This window comes from Chanos chanos, chromosome 4 (assembly GCF_902362185.1).
Source record: "Chanos chanos chromosome 4, fChaCha1.1, whole genome shotgun sequence".
NCBI classification, from domain to species: Eukaryota; Metazoa; Chordata; class Actinopteri; order Gonorynchiformes; family Chanidae; genus Chanos; species Chanos chanos.
Window position 1 is genome coordinate 16,722,565 of NC_044498.1, and position 22,062 is coordinate 16,744,626.

Genomic DNA, 22,062 nt, shown 5'->3' on the forward strand with positions numbered 1-22,062 from the left:
GATGAATGCAGTGGCTGGAAGGGAGACTGTGACTCTCAAAGTCAAAGTGACAAAGCTAAGCACACAGATTAACTTTTCAGAATGAATGGCGCTAACATCAGCCTTTAAACCTATTCTCTGTGCTTGAAAGAATGTCTTTCTCCTTTTTTTCTTTTACTTTTTTTTGTGTATTCACTCTTATATGTGTTCTTGAGGACATGAAGAGTGTGTTTGCATACGCCTGTGTGTAGTGTACACACACCCTATTTACCCTTCGTGCCCTCTGGGCTCTTAAGCCTGAACAGGTTGTTTGTTAAGAGCACACATAGCTCAGATAAAGACATTTCAATCACGTCTCACCTCCACAAACCTGTCCAGCTTTACAGTCACCTCCTCCCTAATTGCTTTAAAATGACTTTGATACGACGGCTGAGGTAGCAGCGATGCCATTGTCTATGTTAATATATTTTTGCGCGCTGACTGTCATTTCTCCCACGCGCTGTTGGGTCTCGCGTTAAAACTAGTTAAAGCTCGCGGTGTGAGGTCGCGGCTAAAGCCAGGGTTCTAGTACTTTGGACGGTGCCACTTGCAGAGTTGACAGTCTGGTCTCTAAAATGGAAGCCAGGTGGTTCGGTGTGTTCTGAATTCACGTGAGATCGCCTAAAGACTGGTCCGTCATCATACATTTGGTTTGACTGAAGAACGTCGTTAAAACGGATTGGAACAGGCTCGCTTTATAGAGGTAGAAAACACAGTAAAAGCTATAAAAATGGGGAGAATGAGATAAACCGCATTAATGGAGGTGTCCAACTAAGAAACATGCTGACATGCTCTGTTCTTTGTGTGTGTGTGTGTTTCTGCATGTGTGCGTCTGCGCGTACGTGTATAGTAAGACCCCTCTGGTCAGACAGCAGTGTGTCATCGTCAGCAGCGTGACGCGTGCAGAGCGAGAAAATGGGGCCATGGCCAGGGGCTTGTGTGTTGCCGTTGTGACCTTATTTTCATGCCGTGCGAACGGATGGCCTGATGAACGTGCACGTGAATGTGTGTGTGTGTGTGTGTCCTGTGGCATTCGCTGGCTCGTTCACTGACCGTGTAACTTGTCTTAGAAACACGAGATGACATTGGAGGCTGGAGAGTATTGTGGAGGTTACGCTGCAGAGAGAGCACAGGCAGATAAAGAACAATGAGCCACTAAAGAATTAACAGCATTTTTATTGTGGACATTTGGTTATTTGGTTAATTGGTGCTATTGAAACATACATAAAATGATATGAACAGACATGTTTTGGGTCCATTTGCTTTTTCAGTGGACAGGTGCTGCTAAGAAAATCCTGCAAAAAATGTTTGCAATGTATTCATGCAAATACACTGAGAGGTCCAGTAAGATTAGACATAGTATTGGCAGATTATTAGTGAAAACACATGAAAACACAAACATGAGTATGAAGTTTGTTGGCATCACTTTAATGTGCTCTGACAGTTCCGTGTATGAGGAGAGAAAAAAAGATGCTGAACTGAAATTTAAATTTCAGGAGAGGAGAGATATACAACCACTGTATGGATGCACTGTCTCTATCTTTCACTCACTCACAATCTCTCACTGCTTCTCTCTCTCTCTCTCTCTCTCTCTCTCTTTCTCTTTCTCTCTCTCTCTCTCTCTCTCTCTCCCTCCCTCAAAAAACATACTCATGGGGGGGGGGGGGGGGGGGTGCTGAGTTGAAATGAAAGAGGGAGGCAAGGAGAGATGAACATAAATCTGCTCCTGTCTTCAACCTGCTGTTCTCATCAGAGAGAAGGAGAAAGCAAGAGATGCAAAAGGAGAAAGACAGACATGGTACAAAGAGGGACGGAGACTAGGAATCACAGAGGAACATACTGAGACTTAAAGTCAATGGAAGAATGTACAGAAGGGACAAGGAACAGTGGAAGACAAGAGAGTAAAACATTGAAAAAGTAAGGTGAAAGAGAGAGAGAGAGAGAGAGAGAGAGAGAAAGAGAGAGTCAAAGAGCAGAAGACTGCAGAAGGTGTATGTAACTGCCCTTGTGAGCTGAGAGTGTGATGTCATGGTTACGACAGGTCAGGTGATACAGCAGTGGAGACAGAGACTGTGGAGAATGTGAGAGGAGGCTCATAGGAAGAGGGAAGAGTATTGGTGACCGTCCCCACGGATGGGGCATGGATTTGGCTCTGAATTCTCTTCTCTTTTCATTTTCAAATGATGGTTTGTGTTATGTCATAACTTTGTAAATCCAATCAAAAAGAACAATAGAACTAGCCTTTTATAGCTAGAATGCAGAGGGGAAGAGAGAGAGAGAGAGAGAGAAAGAGAGAGAAAATTGCTTAGAAAAAAGAAAGTGCTGCTAATTCACACATAAAGCAGAATCAGTCAACACTGAGCAAATGTAATCCATTCTAAGATAATTAAAGTTTGTGACAGATAACCTAATTCAAAATGAAATGACATTTTTGATCGAAGTGACGATACATTCGTTTAACTGTTGATAGAGGAGAATCATTAACCTGTGAAAGTAGATTGTTAAGTAATCCACTTTAATCTTCTATGACAATTTAAACAGATTAACAGTACCCAGCATACCAACATTGCCAGTGTATATTCACACCCCACATATCAGTCATTTTAAAGTGTGTGTGTATGTGTGTGCACGCGTGTGTGTGCGCACGCGCGTGTGTGTGTGCATGCGTGTATGTGTGTGTGTGTGTGTGTGTGTGTGTGTTGACAAAGGTGTGTAACAGCAGTTGTAATGTCTAAAGGCTTTCTTGTTTAAATCGGCCAAATGTGTACAGTAGGAAATTATTCCAGTTTGGCTGTTGTTGTTTTTCTAATACAGCTTTCACACGTTTGCAACAGCTCAGAGAAATGGATGATGATGATGATGATGATGATGCATGTGTATTATTTATATATCTATCCATTTTCTATCAATTTCTAAGTTGTATTTGTAATTTCTCACAGCTCAGCTGAAAAAAAAAGCACAGATTTATTTCTCTTTTTTTTACATCCTCCTCCTCTTTTTTGCTTTACTGAAATGAAAACTTTTCATAATCCTCAAAAACATATCCTCTGTCTCCTTCACAGAAAGGCTAAAAAGATGAAAGGTTTCTCCACAGATTCAGTGAAGATAAAAGGAGGGAAGTCTCCGTCTCTTTAGAGAGTCTGAGAACACACTGAATGAAAATACCACAATCTCTAAATGTAACGTGATTACTGTCCCTCCTGCCTCACAGTCCTCCAACGCGACGACTGTCACAATGCAGACTTTAAATCTAAACCCTGTCCAAAGCCTTAGACACACTGATCCGATTGTCAGTAACATTTTCTATGGGTTCTTTCAACTTGTGTTTGGCTTTTGTCAGTGACTGTCTGTTCTATCACAGATCAGAGTGTGTTTTCTGATGTTTATGTAAGATGATGATGATGATGATGGTGGTATTTAGTGCAGAGGCTGATTGAGTGAGGTTGATTACAGTGATCCGGACTGAGGAAGAGAGCTTAGACTCAGACTGTGTGCCTAAGCCACGATGATTACACTGCTCCTCGGTCCAGTGTGTGTACGTGTGTACGTGTGTGTGTGTGTGCATGTGTGTGAGTGTACGTGTGCGTGTGTGTGTGTCTGTGTGTGCGCGTGTGTGTGCGTGTGTCTGTGTGTGCGCACTTGTGTTTGTGTGCCTGTGTGTGCGTGTGTATGTGCGTGTAGCATTCAGACATAGAGTTGTGGTTATTACACAGCTCCTTCTCTCTGGATTAGCAGTCTAACAGGGGGGAATTTAGGGAAAGGGGGTAGAGTGGGGGGGGGGCAGAATGTGACTCTTCTTTCTGATGCCTCTGCTTCTCTAAGGATTAATGGGCTGAAGTGTTTATATGCCAAACATACAGCTTCCCACTCTGTGTTTGCTTTCTCTGGGGACAGTGGAGCAGCTTGCATGAGTTTGTGTGTGTACATGCATAGGTTCATGCATATACGTGTGTGTGTGTGTGTGTGTGTGTATGTGTATATGTGTGTGTATCTATATACATGTGTTTATATACATGCATGTGTGTGTATAGTGCAATGCAGTCCTTCCAAGAAACGCTGGCTCCACGAAACCACTCAGTATGGAGGAGACACCCTGAGGCTGTGTGTGTGTGTGTGTGTGTGACTGAGTGCCCTGTTTGTGTTGTCTCGGGTGACAGTTGTTCGGTACAGTTTGAATGCTGCTGTTTGGGTAGGTTTAGGATAATCCATTCACTCAAAAGAGGATTGGAGTGTCGATCTGGTTTTCATGAGTTAGACGCTGGTATATCTCGATAGTTGTCCTCAGTGACCAGGCCTTTTTTTTTTTTCCTCTCAGTGTGTGAGTGTATTCGTATGCATGTGTTGCGAGTTAGGGTGTTTGTGTGTGTTTTAGACCTTTTTATGTATCTTAATCTGTCTCTCTCTCCCTCTCTCCTGCTCTGTGTGATTGTGTGTCCTGCTGTACTTCCATATGGCTGTGTTGTGTGTGTGTGTGTGTGTGTGTGTGTGTCTGTGTCTGTGTCTGTGTATGTAGTCCTTCAGCCTACCCGTCTCTGAACCGCAGTGTTCAGATTTGATCATGTTTGACCTGAGCCCAGCAGCATTTGACTGGTCTCACGGTGCTGTGTGAGCGTTCAAAGCAGGTCAGTTTTAGAGGATCGTCTTAGATGAAGTCATACGCTTTTTGTAGGGAGTTTAAAGTTGTAGACATGCCTCGGGGCTTTACACAGCAGCCTGGCTCTTCATCTCCAGAGAGAAAGCCGATTTTAATTAACATCAGCCTAAGCTCTTAACGAGGCTATATACAAGACCAGAACATTCTCTCCCCCTTTCAAATGGCGAGACCTCTCTATAGTTAACCTTCAAATATTTTTCTGCACACATCTCTGAGGGCACTATTTAAATTCATGTCTGTAACAAAACTGTTCGTGTGAGATTAATTTCAAATATACAAAATAATTTTATGGTTATATATAGAGTGAGGAGTGAAGATGAGGAGTTTCTGAGGGTATAGACAGACATAGCCGGAGAACGCATTATGAGGCATGACAGAAAAAAAGATAGCAGAGCAGTGGGAATGGATATTTTCTCAACCTATTGCTTAACTTCTTCACACTTCAGTATAGAGAGTAGAGAAATGGGTATTCTGTTCCTTTCATCCTTTCATTTCTACGGTTCTTCTGGTGCTGGTGGAATCCAGTCATGTTGCTTTGAGCTTAAATTCCATTCTGTCAGCTAAGTCCGAGGCAGAGAGTCAGTCCTGAGGGAGTCTTCACATCCACACTCACAGACACGCCACACCACTGGGAGAGAGAGAGAGAGAGAGAGAGAGAGAGAGAGGAGGAGGAGGAGAGCAGGAGAGCAGGAGAGAAGTAAGGACAGAAGCCCACCTTTGAGGGTTTAAATAGAGTTCCAGAAGAACAGACATTTATGTGTCCATATAAGCATATGTAAATTACTATCAAACACTTTAAGGCTTTAAAATAATGTTTTATAGAACGTATTTCCACGATTGCACTTTTGACTTTTCTTCTGTCATTGTCATACTGTAGCCTATTGGTTGTCATGGCCAGGTAAAAACTGATCTCTATTTCAAGGCGTCCGTTAAAGAGTCCAATTAAACATTCCAATATAACTGGTGGCACATTGTCTTGAAACGCCGGTGAAGTTTAAAGTGATGATAAGTAAAAGGTTGTGTTCGGTATTAAATCATGCCTGCACATACAGTGTACCATGCAGCGACGCGTTGTGTAATATGACGGATGATTTCTCTCATCTAATCACACTAATTGATAGTGATGGGCACATAGCAGGTTATTACTCTTCTCCTGTGAAGGAGTGTCAGTCTCAGGTTGAAATACAGTTAAATCAGCCTGCCCCAGCTTAAACGAGCTCAGCTAAATTACCTTCATGAAATTCTGTTTCATCAGTCGTATTTCAAAGACGAAACACTGTTTCTCACTGTGACGTCAAATCACCAGAGAAATGAAAAGGCATGTCCGCGAGTCCTTTGAGCTAATGAAGATGACTTTCTGTGGTTTTGTAAGTCTGAGCCAAGATGTCCTGACCATTGAACCCCTCAGATGCTTCTTAGTAACGGACGTGGTGTTTTGTCGCTCCCGAATATTGTTTTGGTTCTTTACCTAATGCTACCCGTATGAGGACCAATGTGCGAGGCACCTGCTGCTGTCGCGAATTCAGTTGTTGCAGCTCACTGTCGATAAGTGTGATATAGAGTCAATGTCATGGCAAAACATTTCACTGTCTCAGTTTCACTCTCTCTTTCAGTCTCCCAAATGTGAATACCATGCGTCAAAGTGTAGACAGCCGTGGAGAGTAAGACAAAACGGTGCTTTGTTTCAACCGCGCTCCCATGAGCCGTGATTGTTCTGCCAATGATTTCGAAACCTTATATCACATCTATCTATCCATCCATCATTCCATTTATCTTCCTTTATCTCTCTCTCGGTGTGCACTGTGCCTCTCTGTTTAAGTCCATCTCTCGGTTTGATTCCTGTTTCGATACTGGCAGCACGGATCATTTAGAGATGGCCTACATCTAGAAATCTCAAAAAGAAATATATTATTATTCATGTAAGAAGTAACTGGAGGTACTTTGCAATGATTTATTTATTCGGTGCTCTGTTGGACCTGAAAAAGACTATTATGGTGAAGGAAAAATAAAGACATTCTTCTTGTCTCAAACTGTAAATACACAAGGCATAAACTGTACATGTAATTTGAATTAGTTTGCTATTTTCAACTGCAGAAACCACTGCAGGTTGTTGTGGTGCGACTGCTAATTATTGATACTGACTCTAAACGTTTATTTAATCTTACGAAGACAATTGTCATGAGGTTTGTTGTTAGCCCCTTAAGACCGTCCTGCTTTTAGTCTTTTAAATAAGTGAGCTGATGGGAATAAGGGAACAGTGATGATGAAGGCCTCAGGAGTTAAAGAATACTGACGAGACTGATGAAAACACAGCCACATCTTCCCGCTCAAATGTGATTAGACCTCCATATGTACAGTCACACTCTCGCCTCTACCTGTGTGTGTGTGTGTGTGTGTGTGCTTATCTGTTTATGCACATAGATGTATGTGTCTGTGCCTTTCAGTGAGCCTGTCATTGCGTGTGTGTGTGTGTGTGGGGCATGCTATAGCCTGATATTACTATTATCTGTGTCAAATGAGTGTTTCTGCATGAGTGTGAGAGAGAGTAGAAAGAGAAAGAGAGAGAGAGAGAGAGAGAGAGAGAGAGTGTATGTGTGTTTGTGTGTGTGTGTGTGTGTGTGTGTGTGTGTGTGTGTGTGTGTGTATGTAAGGGTGTGTTGTCATCCATGTGTGACTTACTTTGAGTCAGAGACTAGTGTGGGTGTTAATGAGTCTCTGAGATCGCTGAAGACATGATTAGCTTTTTGTTTTTGTTTTTTTGGGAGTGTGTGTGTTTTGTTTTTTGTTTTTCTCTTCATACACAAGTCATATTTCATATTCCTGGTGTCGCCTTGGTAACCTGCGAATCTCTGGAGCGAGTCCTGTTTGTTTGTTCTCTTTCAAATTCAATCTGTCTGCCCATGCTTCTGTCTCCCATGATAACGGCGTATAATAAATGAACTGCACTGAAACTATGTAAAACGAGTCCAGGTAAACAACAACAACAGTTTCACAGAGTAAACACAGAGCAGGGGGAAATGAAGAAGATTGGTTGGAGATGTAGTCTAATCTAAAACTTATTTCACATATTACACGTCTCATGCCAGTGATGCTTCTCTCGTTCGTGCTTTATTTGATTTTGATAAAACACAAGTGAATACATTACTGAATACTTACGGACACATAATTCTTTCTGAGTTACACATGTACCTTGCTATTTTATGTTTAGTCTTGCTTGCCCTGGATATACTATATACATGTGTGTGTGTGTGTGTTTTGCAGGTGTAAAGGTGCTTCACACTACGGTTTATCTGCGGACAGGAAGAGACGCTCTCAGGAGGGCGACTGTACAGACAGCACATCCGAGCTCACCGTGGCAACCCTTCCCTCAGAAGGTGGCCCCAACTCTGCCGCTGTTGCCCTCCTATCAGATGAACCTGGCTTAGTAAACCCTGCCTTTGAGTCCAGTGTCGAGGACAACAGCCAATCAGGAAGCACCACCAGCCTGGCAGCCCGCTGCAACTCAAAGAAGAGTGAGTGTGAGTTGGCACACTCTTTTATCTATATGTGTGTGTTTGTTTTCCAGCTTTTACTGCTTGTGTTAAAGACAGTCTGACATGACTGCACCCATAAGTATCCCATAAGTATCACAAGGTATGTGTTATGAGAGAGAGAGGGAGAGAGAGAGAGAGAAAGAGAGAGAGAGAGAGAGAGAGAGAGAGAGAGAGAGAGAAAGGGCGTGTGTTTGTGTATGTGTGTGTGTGTGTGAGAGAGAGAGAAAGGGTGTGTGTTTGTGTATGTGTGTATGTGTCTGAGAGAGAGAGAGAGAGAGAGAGAGAGAGAGAGAAATGGTGTGTGTTTGTGTGTGTGTGTGTGTGTGTGTGTGACAGAGGGAGAGGAAGAGAGTCATAATGACTCCCACTCTCTCTCTCTTCCTCTCCCTCTCTCTCACACACACACAAACACACACACAAACACACACCCTTTCTCTCTCTCTCTCTCTCTCTCTCTCTCTCTCATGCTGTCCCTGGGACATGGCCGTGGCCAGTGGGGACCAAAAATGCTGCTGCACCAGCACTTGTGTGTCAGAGCAGCCAGCAAAGCTTCAGCTGAACAAGCTGTCTCTCTCCAGAGTGGCCAAGTCTTTAAAGAGTAACTGTCAGAGAGATACACGAGAGAGAGAGAGAGAGAGAGAGAGAGAGAGAGAGAAACAGAGAGAGAGAGAGAAACAGAGAGAGAGAGAGAGTGGAGGGAATGAAGACTTGAAAGACAGGGTGAGAGAGAGAAATGGATGTAAAAAGGCCATTTCAATGAAATGACATTCTGATTTTGTACTGCAGGCTTCTGCTGCTGGTGCTTTGCCTTCAGTGGGCACACACACCCAAACACACACACACACACATGGATGCACACGCGCATGTGCATGCACACACACACTGCTGCAGAGTATTAACATTGCACAATCCATACACATGCAGGGCTTGTGCTGTTCAGTTTATAAGCACTGCAACTGAGCCCTGAAAACTCCTGGGATGTTTGATGTGTGATGCTTAAAAATAGATGAGTTGAGACTTTCGATTGGTTACATTTTGGTAAACACATATGTGTCCAAGCTGTTGATTGGCTGGTTTGAGACGGCTCTGGACAAGTCCAGGCATGTTCAGACAGGAAAATCTAACTAGAGGAGAAAATCTTGCCTGTCTTTCTTTCCCACTCTTTAATCCTCCACCCGTCTCTCTCCTAACAGTCCGAAACTTTGACCGTGCGTCGGTTAGAAGTCGTTCATTCCGCCGTTTGAACCGTGCGTTCAGTGTTCTGAGGAGGACCAAGAGTGGTACAGCAGTGGCCAACGAGACAACAGAGGAAAGAGACAATGCCAGAAATGCCAACATACCACATGAAGGTGTGTGTGCTTGGGTGTGTGGTTGTGTTGGTGTTTGGTGTTGGTGTGTTTGTCTGCGTCCGTGGGTCTATGTCTGTGTGTATTTGCTCTTTGTTTTGTTTTTGTTTTGAGGAATAACAATACCACTCTGATGGCTGAAGGCTCTGTGTGTGTGTGTGTGTGTGTGTATGTGTGTGCTGTGGCGCTGTGGGTGACAGACAGTGTAGACTGCCCTCTGCGTAACTGTAGCATATGTTCCTTTAATAATACAGATGGAGATTGTGAAAATCTGTTAGTCAAAGGATACAAAGATCAGAGAGAGAGAGAGAGAGAGAGGAGAGCAATGAGAATGAGAGAGAGATAACAGAGGTATAGTAAAGAAGACATAGGAACTGGTGATGTTTATTACATGGTTACACTGAATGAGAGAGTGTGTGTGCACGTGTGCATGTGTGTGTATATGGTGTGTGTGGGGGTGGGTGTAAGTGTGGTTGTGTTATGTAACAGCCCCAGGTCAGTGTATTAATGAGCTTCAGTTTCTCTCTGCCTGCAAACCATCAGAAGAGATAAAGAGAAAATATTGACTTTGGAGCGGAGAAAGTGCAGAGTGAGGAGAACAGGGCCAGTGGGGTGGGGAGGTGCAGGGATGGGATGAGGATAAAGAGCAGGGAGCAGGGAGGACGATACAGACAAGACCGGAGGCTCAGTCTAGTTAGTGAAACATACCAATTCCAAAAGACACATTCAGAAATATAACCATTGAGTCATTGCACTGTATAGTATGATGTTTCCATTAACAAATGAATCAAAATGCTTCCTCGCGTAATATGGTATATGGAGGCTTAAATGAATTCCTTAAGAAATTACAAAAGCTGAAGTAAAATGAAAATTCTATCTTTATATAAAAAGTTTCACACCGAACGATTCAGATTCCTTGTGTAGGTCTGCACAGACGTCTAAGGGTTTTATATCATTCTTCTAGGGTTATACTTTTCCTCAGTTAAAAGCCCAAATCGTGTAACACGGTTGAAATCTTTGTGTGGCTTCTTCTGAATCGCTGGTATGGGAGACAGAGTGTTTGGTGAGACGATATTATGGTTTGTCAAGCAGTTTCTCCTCAGAGAGCTGTACCATCTGGCGCTTCGACAGAGTCTCTCCCACGATAAGATGAGACAAAATGATGAAATACTCAAAAAAAAAAAATATGCAGTGTTAAACTCACAGAGAGACATATTCGCATCAGTTTGCTCAGCCAAATTAGCTTCATTACCGTTTTGTTCTGTTGGGTTTCATTACTAATTGGAATACTAGATCTTCTGTTGTCTGTCTGAGTGTTGTGTCTGGGAGGCTCTGTTCAGAGCTGAGAGTTCCTACTTTAGCAAGAGAGAGAGAGAGAGAGAGAGAGAGAGAGAGAGAGAGGGAGAGAGAAGTTGGAGCACAGCTAAAGAAGAAGTAGAGTAAGGTGATGGACCTTTTCTAGAAGCACACCGTCTTGTTTCTGGAACCACACAAACAAGTTCTGCTTCTCTTTCCTAACCTGGGAAGGAACAGCAGGCAGAAGCACAGTTAACAGAACTGGTAAACAGTGCCTAAGAGAGAGAGATTGATGGTGAATTATATGGTGAAAGGGTGGCTGTTTGATTGATGGGTTATGCTTAGCGTCTGGTCAATAGCTGTTACGCCAGTATAGGTTTTGTATGGAAAGAAGAAAGTTGTAAGAACACTCCTGGTTATAGACTGGCTGTGAGGCGTGGATGTGATCTCAGACTCCTCTGAGAATGAGTGAACAGTATGTTAATGTGTTGCCTGCCAAGTTTGGTTTAGCCAAGCACCTGTTGAGTCTTATTCTAAGAGACTGTTCAATGAGCTTTATAAGCCAACTCACACTCTCCTCTCTTCTCTCCTCTGTTCTCCATCTTTCCTTCTCCTTCTCTTTCTCTTCTCCACTCCTCCCTCCTTCTCCTCTTTTCTGCCATCCTTTTTTTCCTTTTTTTTCCTCCTCTTTATGTTACTCTCTCTCTCCCTGTTCCCCATCTCTCTCTCTCTCTCTCTCTAGTGCTGGCATTGCCTCAACTGCATCACCTCATTCCCGATGGTGAGGTCACCAGCATCAAGATCACGCGTGCCGACCCCTACGAACCCTTGGCCATCAGCATCGTCGGGGGCAACGAGACCCCACTCGTTCGCATCCTCATCCAAGACATCTATAGAGAGGGGGTCATTGCACGGGACGGTCGTCTGTTGCCAGGGGACATGATCCTAAAGGTGTGTGCGTGCGTGTGTTTTTGTTATTGTTTTGTTCCTTGTCTCATTACGTCATAGCGTGAATCCTCTTCTAGTTTGGATGCCTGCTCGAGTCACGTGTCACGCCATCTGTTATGTGGTGTGTGTGAAAAAAGGAGAGAGAGAGAGAGAGAGAGAGAGAGACGGAGAGAGACTTCATCCTGATTGTGGTTCACCATGACTAAGATTTCCAGCAAACGTTTACATTTTGTCTCTTAATCACCATCTTTTTTCCATTATTCCCTCCATCATCATCATCATTCTGAAGCTCCTTTTGTTCCCCCGCTGGCCTCCCTCTCTTAATCTCTCATTCCTTGCAAATCTCCCCTCAATTAAATGAACTTTTTTTCTCTGGCAAGGCAAAACTGGCAAATTTGTCCATTCCAATGCTAAGCCCTCTCCTCCTCCTCCTCTCTGTACAGGTGAATGGTATAGACATCAGTAATGTACCTCACTGCTACGCCGTGGCAGCTCTGAAACAACCCTGCCAGCTGTTGCGTTTGACCATTTTACGGGAGCAGAGGCATCGTTATCGTTCTCACCACGTATCGAACAGTTACTCCAGCTACGGGCACACGGTGCGGGACGACAGCCTCCACGTGGTGTTGACGAAAGGAGCCCCAGACGAACAGCTGGGCATTAAGCTGGTCCGTCGACCGGACGAACACGGAGTCTTCATCTTCCACCTGCTGGAGGGGGGGCTGGCGGCCAGGGACGGCAGGCTGCGCGTGGACGACCGGGTGCTGGCCGTCAACGGGCACGACCTCCGATACGGCGCTCCGGAACACGCTGCCCTCCTCATACAGGTGAGTTACAGCGGAGAAGAGCCAGGATAAGCGTTGAACTGAGAGACCTGTTGAGAGGAGTTGAGCTACAAGGAACACATTTTAATGCAGTTTTCCACAGTACAGACCTGCTGTATGATTCACTGTGTGAAAAAGAAACACTAAGGATGACAAGACAAATAACAACACATAATTAACAGAAAAGAAACATTTAGGCAGGTGCATTTGTAAATGCTGGGAAGTGGAAAATGCATTGAGCCACAACAGATACGGCTGAGGAAACTGGGACAGAAGAAGGACAAAGCTGTGGGCATTCATGATTATCTCATATTTTATGTTTTATGAGTCTTACAGCTTTTGGGAAATTAGAATCCAGAGTCACTTGTGAAGCATAAACTGCTCACGGGTTTCATGTTGGTAGTTTGGTCGGTGATTTGGTTTATAGACGTTAAGTATCATTTGCATCTTTGCTACTTAGCTCTTAAAAAGTCTCCAACAAGCCTGAAAAACAATTCCCATGTTGCCTAACGGTTTTGTTTATTTTGTTGATGGTGTGTGATTGTTGTTGATAGTGTTTGTCGTTGTGGTTTGTCTAGACTTGGGCTGATTGCTGGTGAGGTTGCAGTTGAGTTGGGCTTGATTGTTGTTCATCACGGTGACTAGTTTGGCTGATTCTTCGGACCACTGCTTCCTGTCTGGCTCAGATTAGTCTCACAGGAGCCAAAATGGCTGCTCGCAGCAGGCAGTTTCTGTCAGAGATTAACAACTGGCGGGAAACTGATTAAATTAGTCCAATTAAGTCGATAACGAGCCGGACCCGCTAATTTAGGAGTCAGCTCTAGAGCACTGAGCTCCCCAAGGAACTTCAGGGGTGGAGGGTGCAGGAGAATGTGTGTGGGCATGTGTGTTTGAGAAAGATACACACAGAATACCAAGCAAAAATGCCGAATTTAATGAGCAGAGATGGGAAAGCTTGAGTCACAGAGGGAAAAATTCAGAGAGGGAGAAAATGCAGTTCGGAGGAGAAAAGAAGAGTTGAAGAGAAGCCAGGGAGATTAAGACGGAGTAGAAAGAGGGAGAGAGGGAGGGAGCAGAGTGGGTATGAGACGAGAGAGCGTGTCTCTTTTTTGCATATCCCAGGTTCCTGTTCATGACTCCCTCAAAGCACGCAGTATGGTGTCTGAATCACCATCAGCACACACACGCACACACACACACACACACTTTCCTAACAAGCTATTTTACATTTTACAAATTTGAGAGCTTCTCAGAGAACTCCTAAGGGGAGAGCTTGTCCTCTTTGTTCTCTCCTGGGGAGTTGAAAACATGTTTATCCAACATTTTGCCAGTGTTGGCTCTACTTTCTTCAGCCTTATGCCAGCGGTAAATTAGCACCGTTTAAACCAGTCTGATTCTAACCCTGTTCCCCAACATTTGAAAAAATATCAACCTTATTTTAAATGTACCCAATAATTATACGTCATTGAGCATGGATGCTTAAGTTGAACAGCAGTCGAGGACCATGGAGATAAATGGATTACGTTAATACCAAATCTCTCTCCCAAGGGGGTCTCCAAAACACACTGGGAACACAGCTATCCATTTCAACCATTAGCTCTCCCACTAAAGGTGTCTCATTCTTCCATTGGAGGTCGATGGGTTGAGGTCGGCTAGCGGCAAATCTGTTTCGTAACATGGTCACTGAGTTAAAGTGTCTTATTTTAAATCTTAAGCCTTTACTATCAGTCACGACCGCTTTCATTTTCCATTCCAAATGAAATATTTTACCTCTCACTTAACACACATTCCAAAGGGTGTTCAACGTTTAATTTTGTCACATTTTGGTCTAGTTATTCATTTAGTCTGGAATGATATGTAATACTCTTCGTTTCTCTGAGGGGCTGAAGCATTCTGTGTCTGTTGTGTTTTCTATAGGCCAGTGAGGAACGGGTCCACTTCATTGTGTCCCGTCAGACTCGCATCCCCTCCCCAGACATCCTGCAGGACGCCCCCTGGAACATGGAGGGCCCCCCACCCTACTCTCCAGTGGATATAGACCACTCACTACTGGTAACACATTTATACACACGCACACGCGCGCACACACACACGCACACACACACACACACACACACACATACTCACACTACCATATGGCTGTATAAAACAGGTTTTTCTGTTTCTATCTGTGCTAAATATTCCCTTTAATGTGAAAATGATCTTAAACCCTATTACTCCAGCATCAAAGAGCTAGTCTTCAGCTCCTAGTGGAACTGTCCGCCTCCTTACACACACACACACACACACACACACACACACACACACACACACACACACACTTCCAAGGCAGCCATCTCCAAGCCTATTAGCTGCAGAAGAAAACACCGCTATCATGGGGTGGATTTAAAGCGCGTGCTATAAACGGGATTTTCCGCTGCTCATTATCCGAACTGACAGGTTCCCTTGTTCTAATAATACTCCAAATTCACTCTTTTTTTTTTCTTCCTCTCACCTCTCCTTCCATTAGCTCTCTGTAACACATGGCGATCCTCCACACATTCACAGAGAGGTGGAATGTTCCGGGTCTTCTGACTTCTGGCAGTTTAAATGTGTAGCGAGTGAAACGTGTTGTAGCACGGTCTTTTTTTTAGACTGACGGGTATGACACAGGCTCTGTAGATCAGACGCAGACATGCCACAGTGTGCAGTTTTTCAGTAAATCCAAACAACTCCTTTATTGAACTTTAATAGCACTATTTATTATGTTAGTGCTTAGCGTTTTTTTTGTTGTTTTTTTTGTTGTTGTATTTTTGGAAGGAGTCCAAAGCAGTCAGCGGTTGGCAGTGGTCAGCGATATTGCAGTTCCCTGCTGAAATTACTTGCTTGCCATCAATTACATACACACACACACACACACACACACACACAGTGTCCCCTTGGACAATCATGTGATCGCTGGTTGTCCTCTTTTGTGAGAACAGCAGAAAAGTGTGAATCCAGCAGATTAGAGTAGAACAACAGGTCATCTCTGTCTCTCTCTCTCTCTCACACACACACATATGCACACTCACACATAGACAGAGAAAACCACACAAACCCTGACACAAAGCTGTGTGTGTGTGTTTGTGTGTGTTACAGGATTCTTGCCATAAGCCTGCATGCTATGAGAAGACGGTGACTCTGACTAAAGAGCCTCATGATTCTCTGGGTATGACAGTGGCAGGAGGGATGTCCAGTCGGGGCTGGGACCTGCCTGTCTACGTCACCAACGTCGACCCCAACGGAGTGGTAGGACAGGAAGGCTCCATCCGAAAAGGTATGCCGTCTCCTAGTGCCACACCTTTGTGTGTGTGCGTGTGAGAGAGAGAGTGTGTCTGTATGTGTGTGTATGTTTATTGGCAAGTTCAGTAGAGACCATTATAACTTAGTGAAAAAAAAAAAAACTGTCTCCAAGGGTCCTTGACACAAATAAACATATATGTTCCAACTAATGCATATACATAGATCTCTGCTAATATATTCATGATAACACTGCATAAGAATAGAAGCCACACTCACACACACACACACACACACACACACACACCTTCACACACTCCCACGCCAGCACCTGCTATACTGTCAGATCTATAACACATGTTCTCTCCTTCTGTCACTCCCTTTTTTCGTGCCTTTTTCCAAAACAATCTCTCTCACACCCTTTCTTTGCTGTAGAGCTACTCAGAAGCACACAGAACACTGTTACACATTCAGAATATTCTGGTATTTTTCCTTATTTAGATTTGTGAGTAAGATTATGGCAAATCTTGTAATGTCTTGTTCCATCTGTATGTAGGTGTGTGTGAGTAGAAGCGTAACCTTTATAGCCAGGTGTGTGTGTGTGTGTGTGTGTGTGTATGTGTGTTTTTGCGTATATTTGTTTTGAAGACTTTGCTTTCTTTTTTTGGTGCTGCCTCACACTTCAAAGGTTGATTGAAGAATTAAAAGGCTGAAATGTCTTTGATGAGATCAATGAGTGTGTGTCTCGCTGACCAAGCTCTTCAGTGTAATTCAGAGTGACCCTTCCTTTCAGATGCTTTAGTCTCCATATGGCCACACTGTCCTCTGATCCTCTCTGTTTATAACACCTTATTTAAACCCTCACAGGTGGCCTTCTGTCCTCGTTTCTCTCTTGCTCCTGTTCTCCTCCACTCCCCCTGCTGTCTGTGCCCTGTGTACACCCTCTGTCTCTGTCTGTCTGTCTCGCTCTCTCTATCTCACACACACACACAACAACACACACATAAATAATTCCATTTTTGTTTCAGCTGCTCAGACAGCAATTTTGGTTTCTTTATGTATAAATGTATAAAATTTATTTTCTAAATACTTGTATCTGATGTGAAGCCTTTCTTTGGTCCTGTCTCCCTGTTGTTCCAGCTGAATAAAAAGGCTATTTAACAAGTAGAACACATTGACAGTGAATGTCCATGAATGGTGAATATCTGAAAGAAACCATCTGGTTGTTTTGTTAGGTGACATCCTGTTGAATGTAAACGGCGTGGACCTGACGGGCGTAACGCGTAGCGAGGCAGTTGCTAACCTGAAGAACACTTCCTCTCCGGTGGTCCTGCGGGTTCTGGAGATGCGCCCCCCTGACGAGAGCTCCCTGGACTGCATGCCCCCCCTGCACTCACCCTCCTCCCTGTCTCCTTCCTCGCCTGGAGACGTTAAAATACCCCCACCTAATGATGATTACTCTCCACTCTGGGTGTCCTGGCTGCAGCTGCCCAGGTGAGAGTTACACACACACACACACACACACACACACACTTCTGTGTTCTCTTTTGTTTCCTCCTCTCTGTCCTTTACTGTGATGAACCTATGACAGAACCAGCTGGGAGGAGAGGTTGTAATGAATAACAATTAGATATGATGAAAGATGCAAAGTTTTCATCAACTTCAACAACATCATTTGCATATTTGTTCACAGTAAGACAGAGAGAGAGGGAGAGAGAAGGAGGGGAGAGAGAGGGAGGGAGAGAGAGAGAGGAGAGTATTCTGTCTGTCTTTCTCCTTTCTCCGCTCTTCTTTGAGAGGTGTAGAGATCAGAGAACAAGGAGGCTTCAATGATATTGTCTTTCTGATCATCTCCTATTTCTGTCTTTCTCTGAATCCACTCCAACCCTTCCAGAGTTGCTTAATATAGTTCAGAGTTGTCTAGTATAGTCCAGAGGTGTCTAGTATAGTCCAGAGGTGTCTAGTATAGTTCAGAGGTGTCTAGTATAGTCCAGAGGTGTCTAGTATAGTCCAGAGTTGTCTAGTATAGTCCAGAGGTGTCTAGTATAGTTCAGAGGTGTCTAGTATAGTCCAGAGTTGTCTAGTATAGTCCAGAGTTGTCTAATATAGTCCAGAGTTGTCTAATATAGTTCAGAGGTGTCTAGTATAGTCCAGAGTTGTCTAGTATAGTCCAGAGTTGTCTAATATAGTTCAGAGGTGTCTAGTATAGTCCAGAGGTGTCTAATATAGTTCAGAGGTGTCTAGTATAGTCCAGAGGTGTCTAGTATAGTCCAGAGTTGTCTAGTATAGTCCAGAGGTGTCTAGTATAGTCCAGAGGTGTCTAGTATAGTCCAGAGTTGTCTAATATGGTCCAGAGTTGTCTAATATAGTTCAGAGTTGTCTAATATAGTCCAGAGGTGTCTAATATAGTTCAGAGGTGTCTAGTATAGTCCAGAGGTGTCTAGTATAGTCCAGAGGTGTCTAGTATAGTCCAGAGGTGTCTAGTATAGTTCAGAGGTGTCTAGTATAGTCCAGAGGTGTCTAGTATAGTTCAGAGGTGTCTAGTATAGTCCAGAGTTGTCTAATATGGTCCAGAGTTGTCTAGTATAGTCCAGAGGTGTCTAGTATAGTCCAGAGGTGTCTAGTATAGTCCAGAGGTGTCTAGTATAGTTCAGAGGTGTCTAGTATAGTCCAGAGGTGTCTAGTATAGTTCAGAGGTGTCTAGTATAGTCCAGAGGTGTCTAGTATAGTTCAGGGGTGTCTAATATAGTCCAGAGTTGTCTAGTATAGTCCAGAGGTGTCTAGTATAGTCCAGAGGTGTCTAGTATAGTTCAGAGGTGTCTAGTATAGTCCAGAGGTGTCTAGTATAGTCCAGAGGTGTCTAGTATAGTCCAGAGTTGTCTAGTATAGTCCAGAGGTGTCTAGTATAGTCCAGAGGTGTCTAGTATAGTCCAGAGGTGTCTAGTATAGTCCAGAGTTGTCTAATATAGTTCAGAGGTGTCTAGTATAGTCCAGAGGTGTCTAGTATAGTCCAGAGGTGTCTAGTATAGTCCAGAGTTGTCTAATATAGTCCAGAGTTGTCTAATATAGTTCAGAGGTGTCTAGTATAGTCCAGAGGTGTCTAATATGGTCCAGAGGTGTGTAAAATAGTCTAGAGGTGTCTAGTATAGTCCAGAGGTGTCTAGTATAGTCCAGAGGTGTCTAGTATAGTCCAGAGGTGTCTAGTATAGTTCAGAGGTGTCTAGTATAGTCCAGAGGTGTCTAGTATAGTCCAGAGGTGTCTAGTATAGTCCAGAGGTGTCTAGTATAGTTCAGAGGTGTCTAGTATAGTCCAGAGGTGTCTAGTATAGTCCAGAGGTGTCTAGTATAGTCCAGAGGTGTCTAGTATAGTCCAGAGGTGTCTAGTATAGTTCAGAGGTGTCTAGTATAGTTCAGAGGTGTCTAGTATAGTCCAGAGGTGTCTAGTATAGTCCAGAGTTGTCTAATATAGTTCAGAGGTGTCTAGTATAGTCCAGAGGTGTCTAGTATAGTCCAGAGTTGTCTAGTATAGTCCAGAGGTGTCTAGTATAGTCCAGAGGTGTCTAGTATAGTTCAGAGGTGTCTAGTATAGTCCAGAGGTGTCTAGTATAGTCCAGAGGTGTCTAGTATAGTCCAGAGGTGTCTAGTATAGTCCAGAGGTGTCTAATATAGTTCAGAGGTGTCTAGTATAGTCCAGAGGTGTCTAGTATAGTCCAGAGGTGTCTAGTATAGTCCAGAGGTGTCTAGTATAGTCCAGAGGTGTCTAATATAGTCCAGAGGTGTCTAGTATAGTCCAGAGGTGTCTAGTATAGTCCAGAGGTGTCTAGTATAGTCCAGAGGTGTGTAAAATAGTCTAGAGGTGTCTAGTATAGTCCAGAGGTGTCTAGTATAGTCCAGAGGTGTCTAATATAGTCCAGAGTTGTCTAATATAGTTCAGAGGTGTCTAGTATAGTCCAGAGGTGTCTAATATAGTCCAGAGGTGTCTAGTATAGTCCAGAGGTGTCTAGTATAGTCCAGAGGTGTCTAGTATAGTCCAGAGGTGTGTAAAATAGTCTAGAGGTGTCTAGTATAGTCCAGAGGTGTCTAGTATAGTCCAGAGGTGTCTAGTATAGTCCAGAGGTGTCTAATATAGTTCAGAGGTGTCTAGTATAGTCCAGAGGTGTCTAGTATAGTCCAGAGTTGTCTAGTATAGTCCAGAGGTGTCTAATATGGTCCAGAGGTGTCTAGTATAGTCCAGAGGTGTCTAATATAGTCCAGAGGTGTCTAGTATAGTCCAGAGGTGTCTAGTATAGTCCAGAGGTGTCTAGTATAGTCCAGAGGTGTGTAAAATAGTCTAGAGGTGTGTAATATTGATGTGGGTTCCTGGATGGAGGAGGGATTCTAACACAACTCTTTTGTGGCACAGGGCAGAGTGGAAATAAATACAGTGACTGTATCATTTGAGCATTATGTATTTAGTTCTTTTAAATGAAAGTTAATCCATTGTAAAAGGTCACACTCACATTAAGAAACTCACCTAGTTCATCTTGTATCAGTTACTCACCCTAGCTTCTTTACCTTGTAACAGAAACACTGAGTTGCAGGGTAATAAGATACTAATTTGGCCGCTATTAAAGTGCTTTAGTTTTAGAAATTTGAGTTTACATTGATCCAAACACTACCTCTCTGAGAGTTGAGAAAATGTTTCCATCCTAAAACTGCCCTTTAAAAAAACAAACACCTGCTTTGTTCCTCTTCAGGCACCTGTACTGCTGTAAGGACATAGTCTTACGCAGGAGCACGTCTGGCAGCCTGGGATTCAGCATCGTAGGAGGACAGGAGGAGGTCAACTGTAACCAGTCCTTCTTTATCCGCTCCATCGTAGAGGGAACACCCGCTTACAACGACGGCAGAATACGGTAACCTGCACACACTACCCCCCCCCCCCCCCCCCCACACACCTAAAAAGTGTTCAGTCTGATACAGGAAGGCTTGGTTTTATTTTATTTCTCGCCAAAATTAAACGTGTGGTCTTTTTGTCTTCCTTTTCTGTTTTTTTTTTTTAAATTCTTCTCTTTCCTACACCTTTACTCTCTCTTTTCAACTATGTATCCCTCTCTCTCTGTCCCTCTCTGTGTGTGTGTCTGTAGCTGTGGAGATATCCTGTTGGAGGTGAATGGGAAGAGCACTTGGGGAATGACACACACAGCGCTGGTACGTCTGCTTAAGGAGCTGAGGGGGCGGATCACTCTTACCATTGTCTCCTGGCCTGGCAGCCTCATATAGGACAAACACTGCATGGGGGAGGGACTTAGCACACATTCACCCTGCACTGGAGGGCGGTACTTAGAACACAAACCCAGCCAAAAATAGGTGGGGCTTAGAACATACACCTCCTTAAGAAAGCAGGGCTTAATTCAGTGGACTACACAGCATGGACCCTGGCCAGATTGGAAGGGCTTTACTAACGAGGACTACTGCACGTGAGGTCAGAGATCAGATGAACTCTGGCTTTAAAAGGTGGTTTGATAAGGCAGACTTCCGTACAGGAGATGGCTTTGAAGACAACTTCTTGTCTTGGCTTTAAGAAGGACCGACTGTGGGAGAGCCTTTATTTCTTCATTTAACGGTGGTGGGCGGAGCCAAACACTATGCCTGCTGGAGAGGGGGAGGAGCATCAGTGTCAAACAACACCAAGGGGGCGGAGAATGATGTCAGAGCTGTTTCTCACAGTGGGGGGAGGGTGAAGATTGTGACACCGTTGAGTAACTGACTGTGTATTCATTGGTAAATGGGAAAAAAATAATATATGTTATATATTAATTCCCCTGTGGACATTGTGCCAGATGTATTTGAATGTTGTGACCCCAACATTGACGTGTGAGGACAGAGCATGATATTTTTGAACAGAGAGACGACACGGAGATGGTTGGGGAGGGGTTGTTGGATTTAAAGATGGAGAAAAGCGGGTAAATGTTGCCAATTTCATTAGTTACATGTTAGAAGACGCATTCAAGTGGACGCACATTTCTCTGCTGTAAATGTCGGTGTCTGAAAATAGAGACAAATTCAAGCACTTGTACTATGACTGTTGTTTTTTTCTGTTTGTTTGTTTGTTTTTTTAAAATTTCTCTGTTTCTATGGCCTTTGAGAATCAGCTTTGTTTTGTTTTTTTTGTTTGTTTGTTCTGACAGTGATTTGTTCTC

General features: G+C 43.7%; 1 protein-coding gene across 1 annotated transcript in view; it reads left to right on the plus strand.

Annotated features, from left to right (window-relative positions):
* The window catches only part of lnx1 (ligand of numb-protein X 1), a 24,859-nt gene extending 3,717 nt beyond the window's left edge, over positions 1-21,142 (plus strand). The window contains exons 2-10 of the mRNA XM_030772580.1: positions 7,934-8,184; positions 9,399-9,554; positions 11,590-11,798; positions 12,239-12,622; positions 14,537-14,647; positions 15,740-15,917; positions 17,116-17,374; positions 20,617-20,775; positions 21,007-21,142. Coding sequence (XP_030628440.1) covers positions 7,934-8,184; positions 9,399-9,554; positions 11,590-11,798; positions 12,239-12,622; positions 14,537-14,647; positions 15,740-15,917; positions 17,116-17,374; positions 20,617-20,775; positions 21,007-21,142 — 1,843 coding nt within the window. The remainder of the gene's footprint in view (positions 1-7,933; positions 8,185-9,398; positions 9,555-11,589; positions 11,799-12,238; positions 12,623-14,536; positions 14,648-15,739; positions 15,918-17,115; positions 17,375-20,616; positions 20,776-21,006) is intronic.
* Positions 21,143-22,062: the final 920 nt, after the last annotated feature.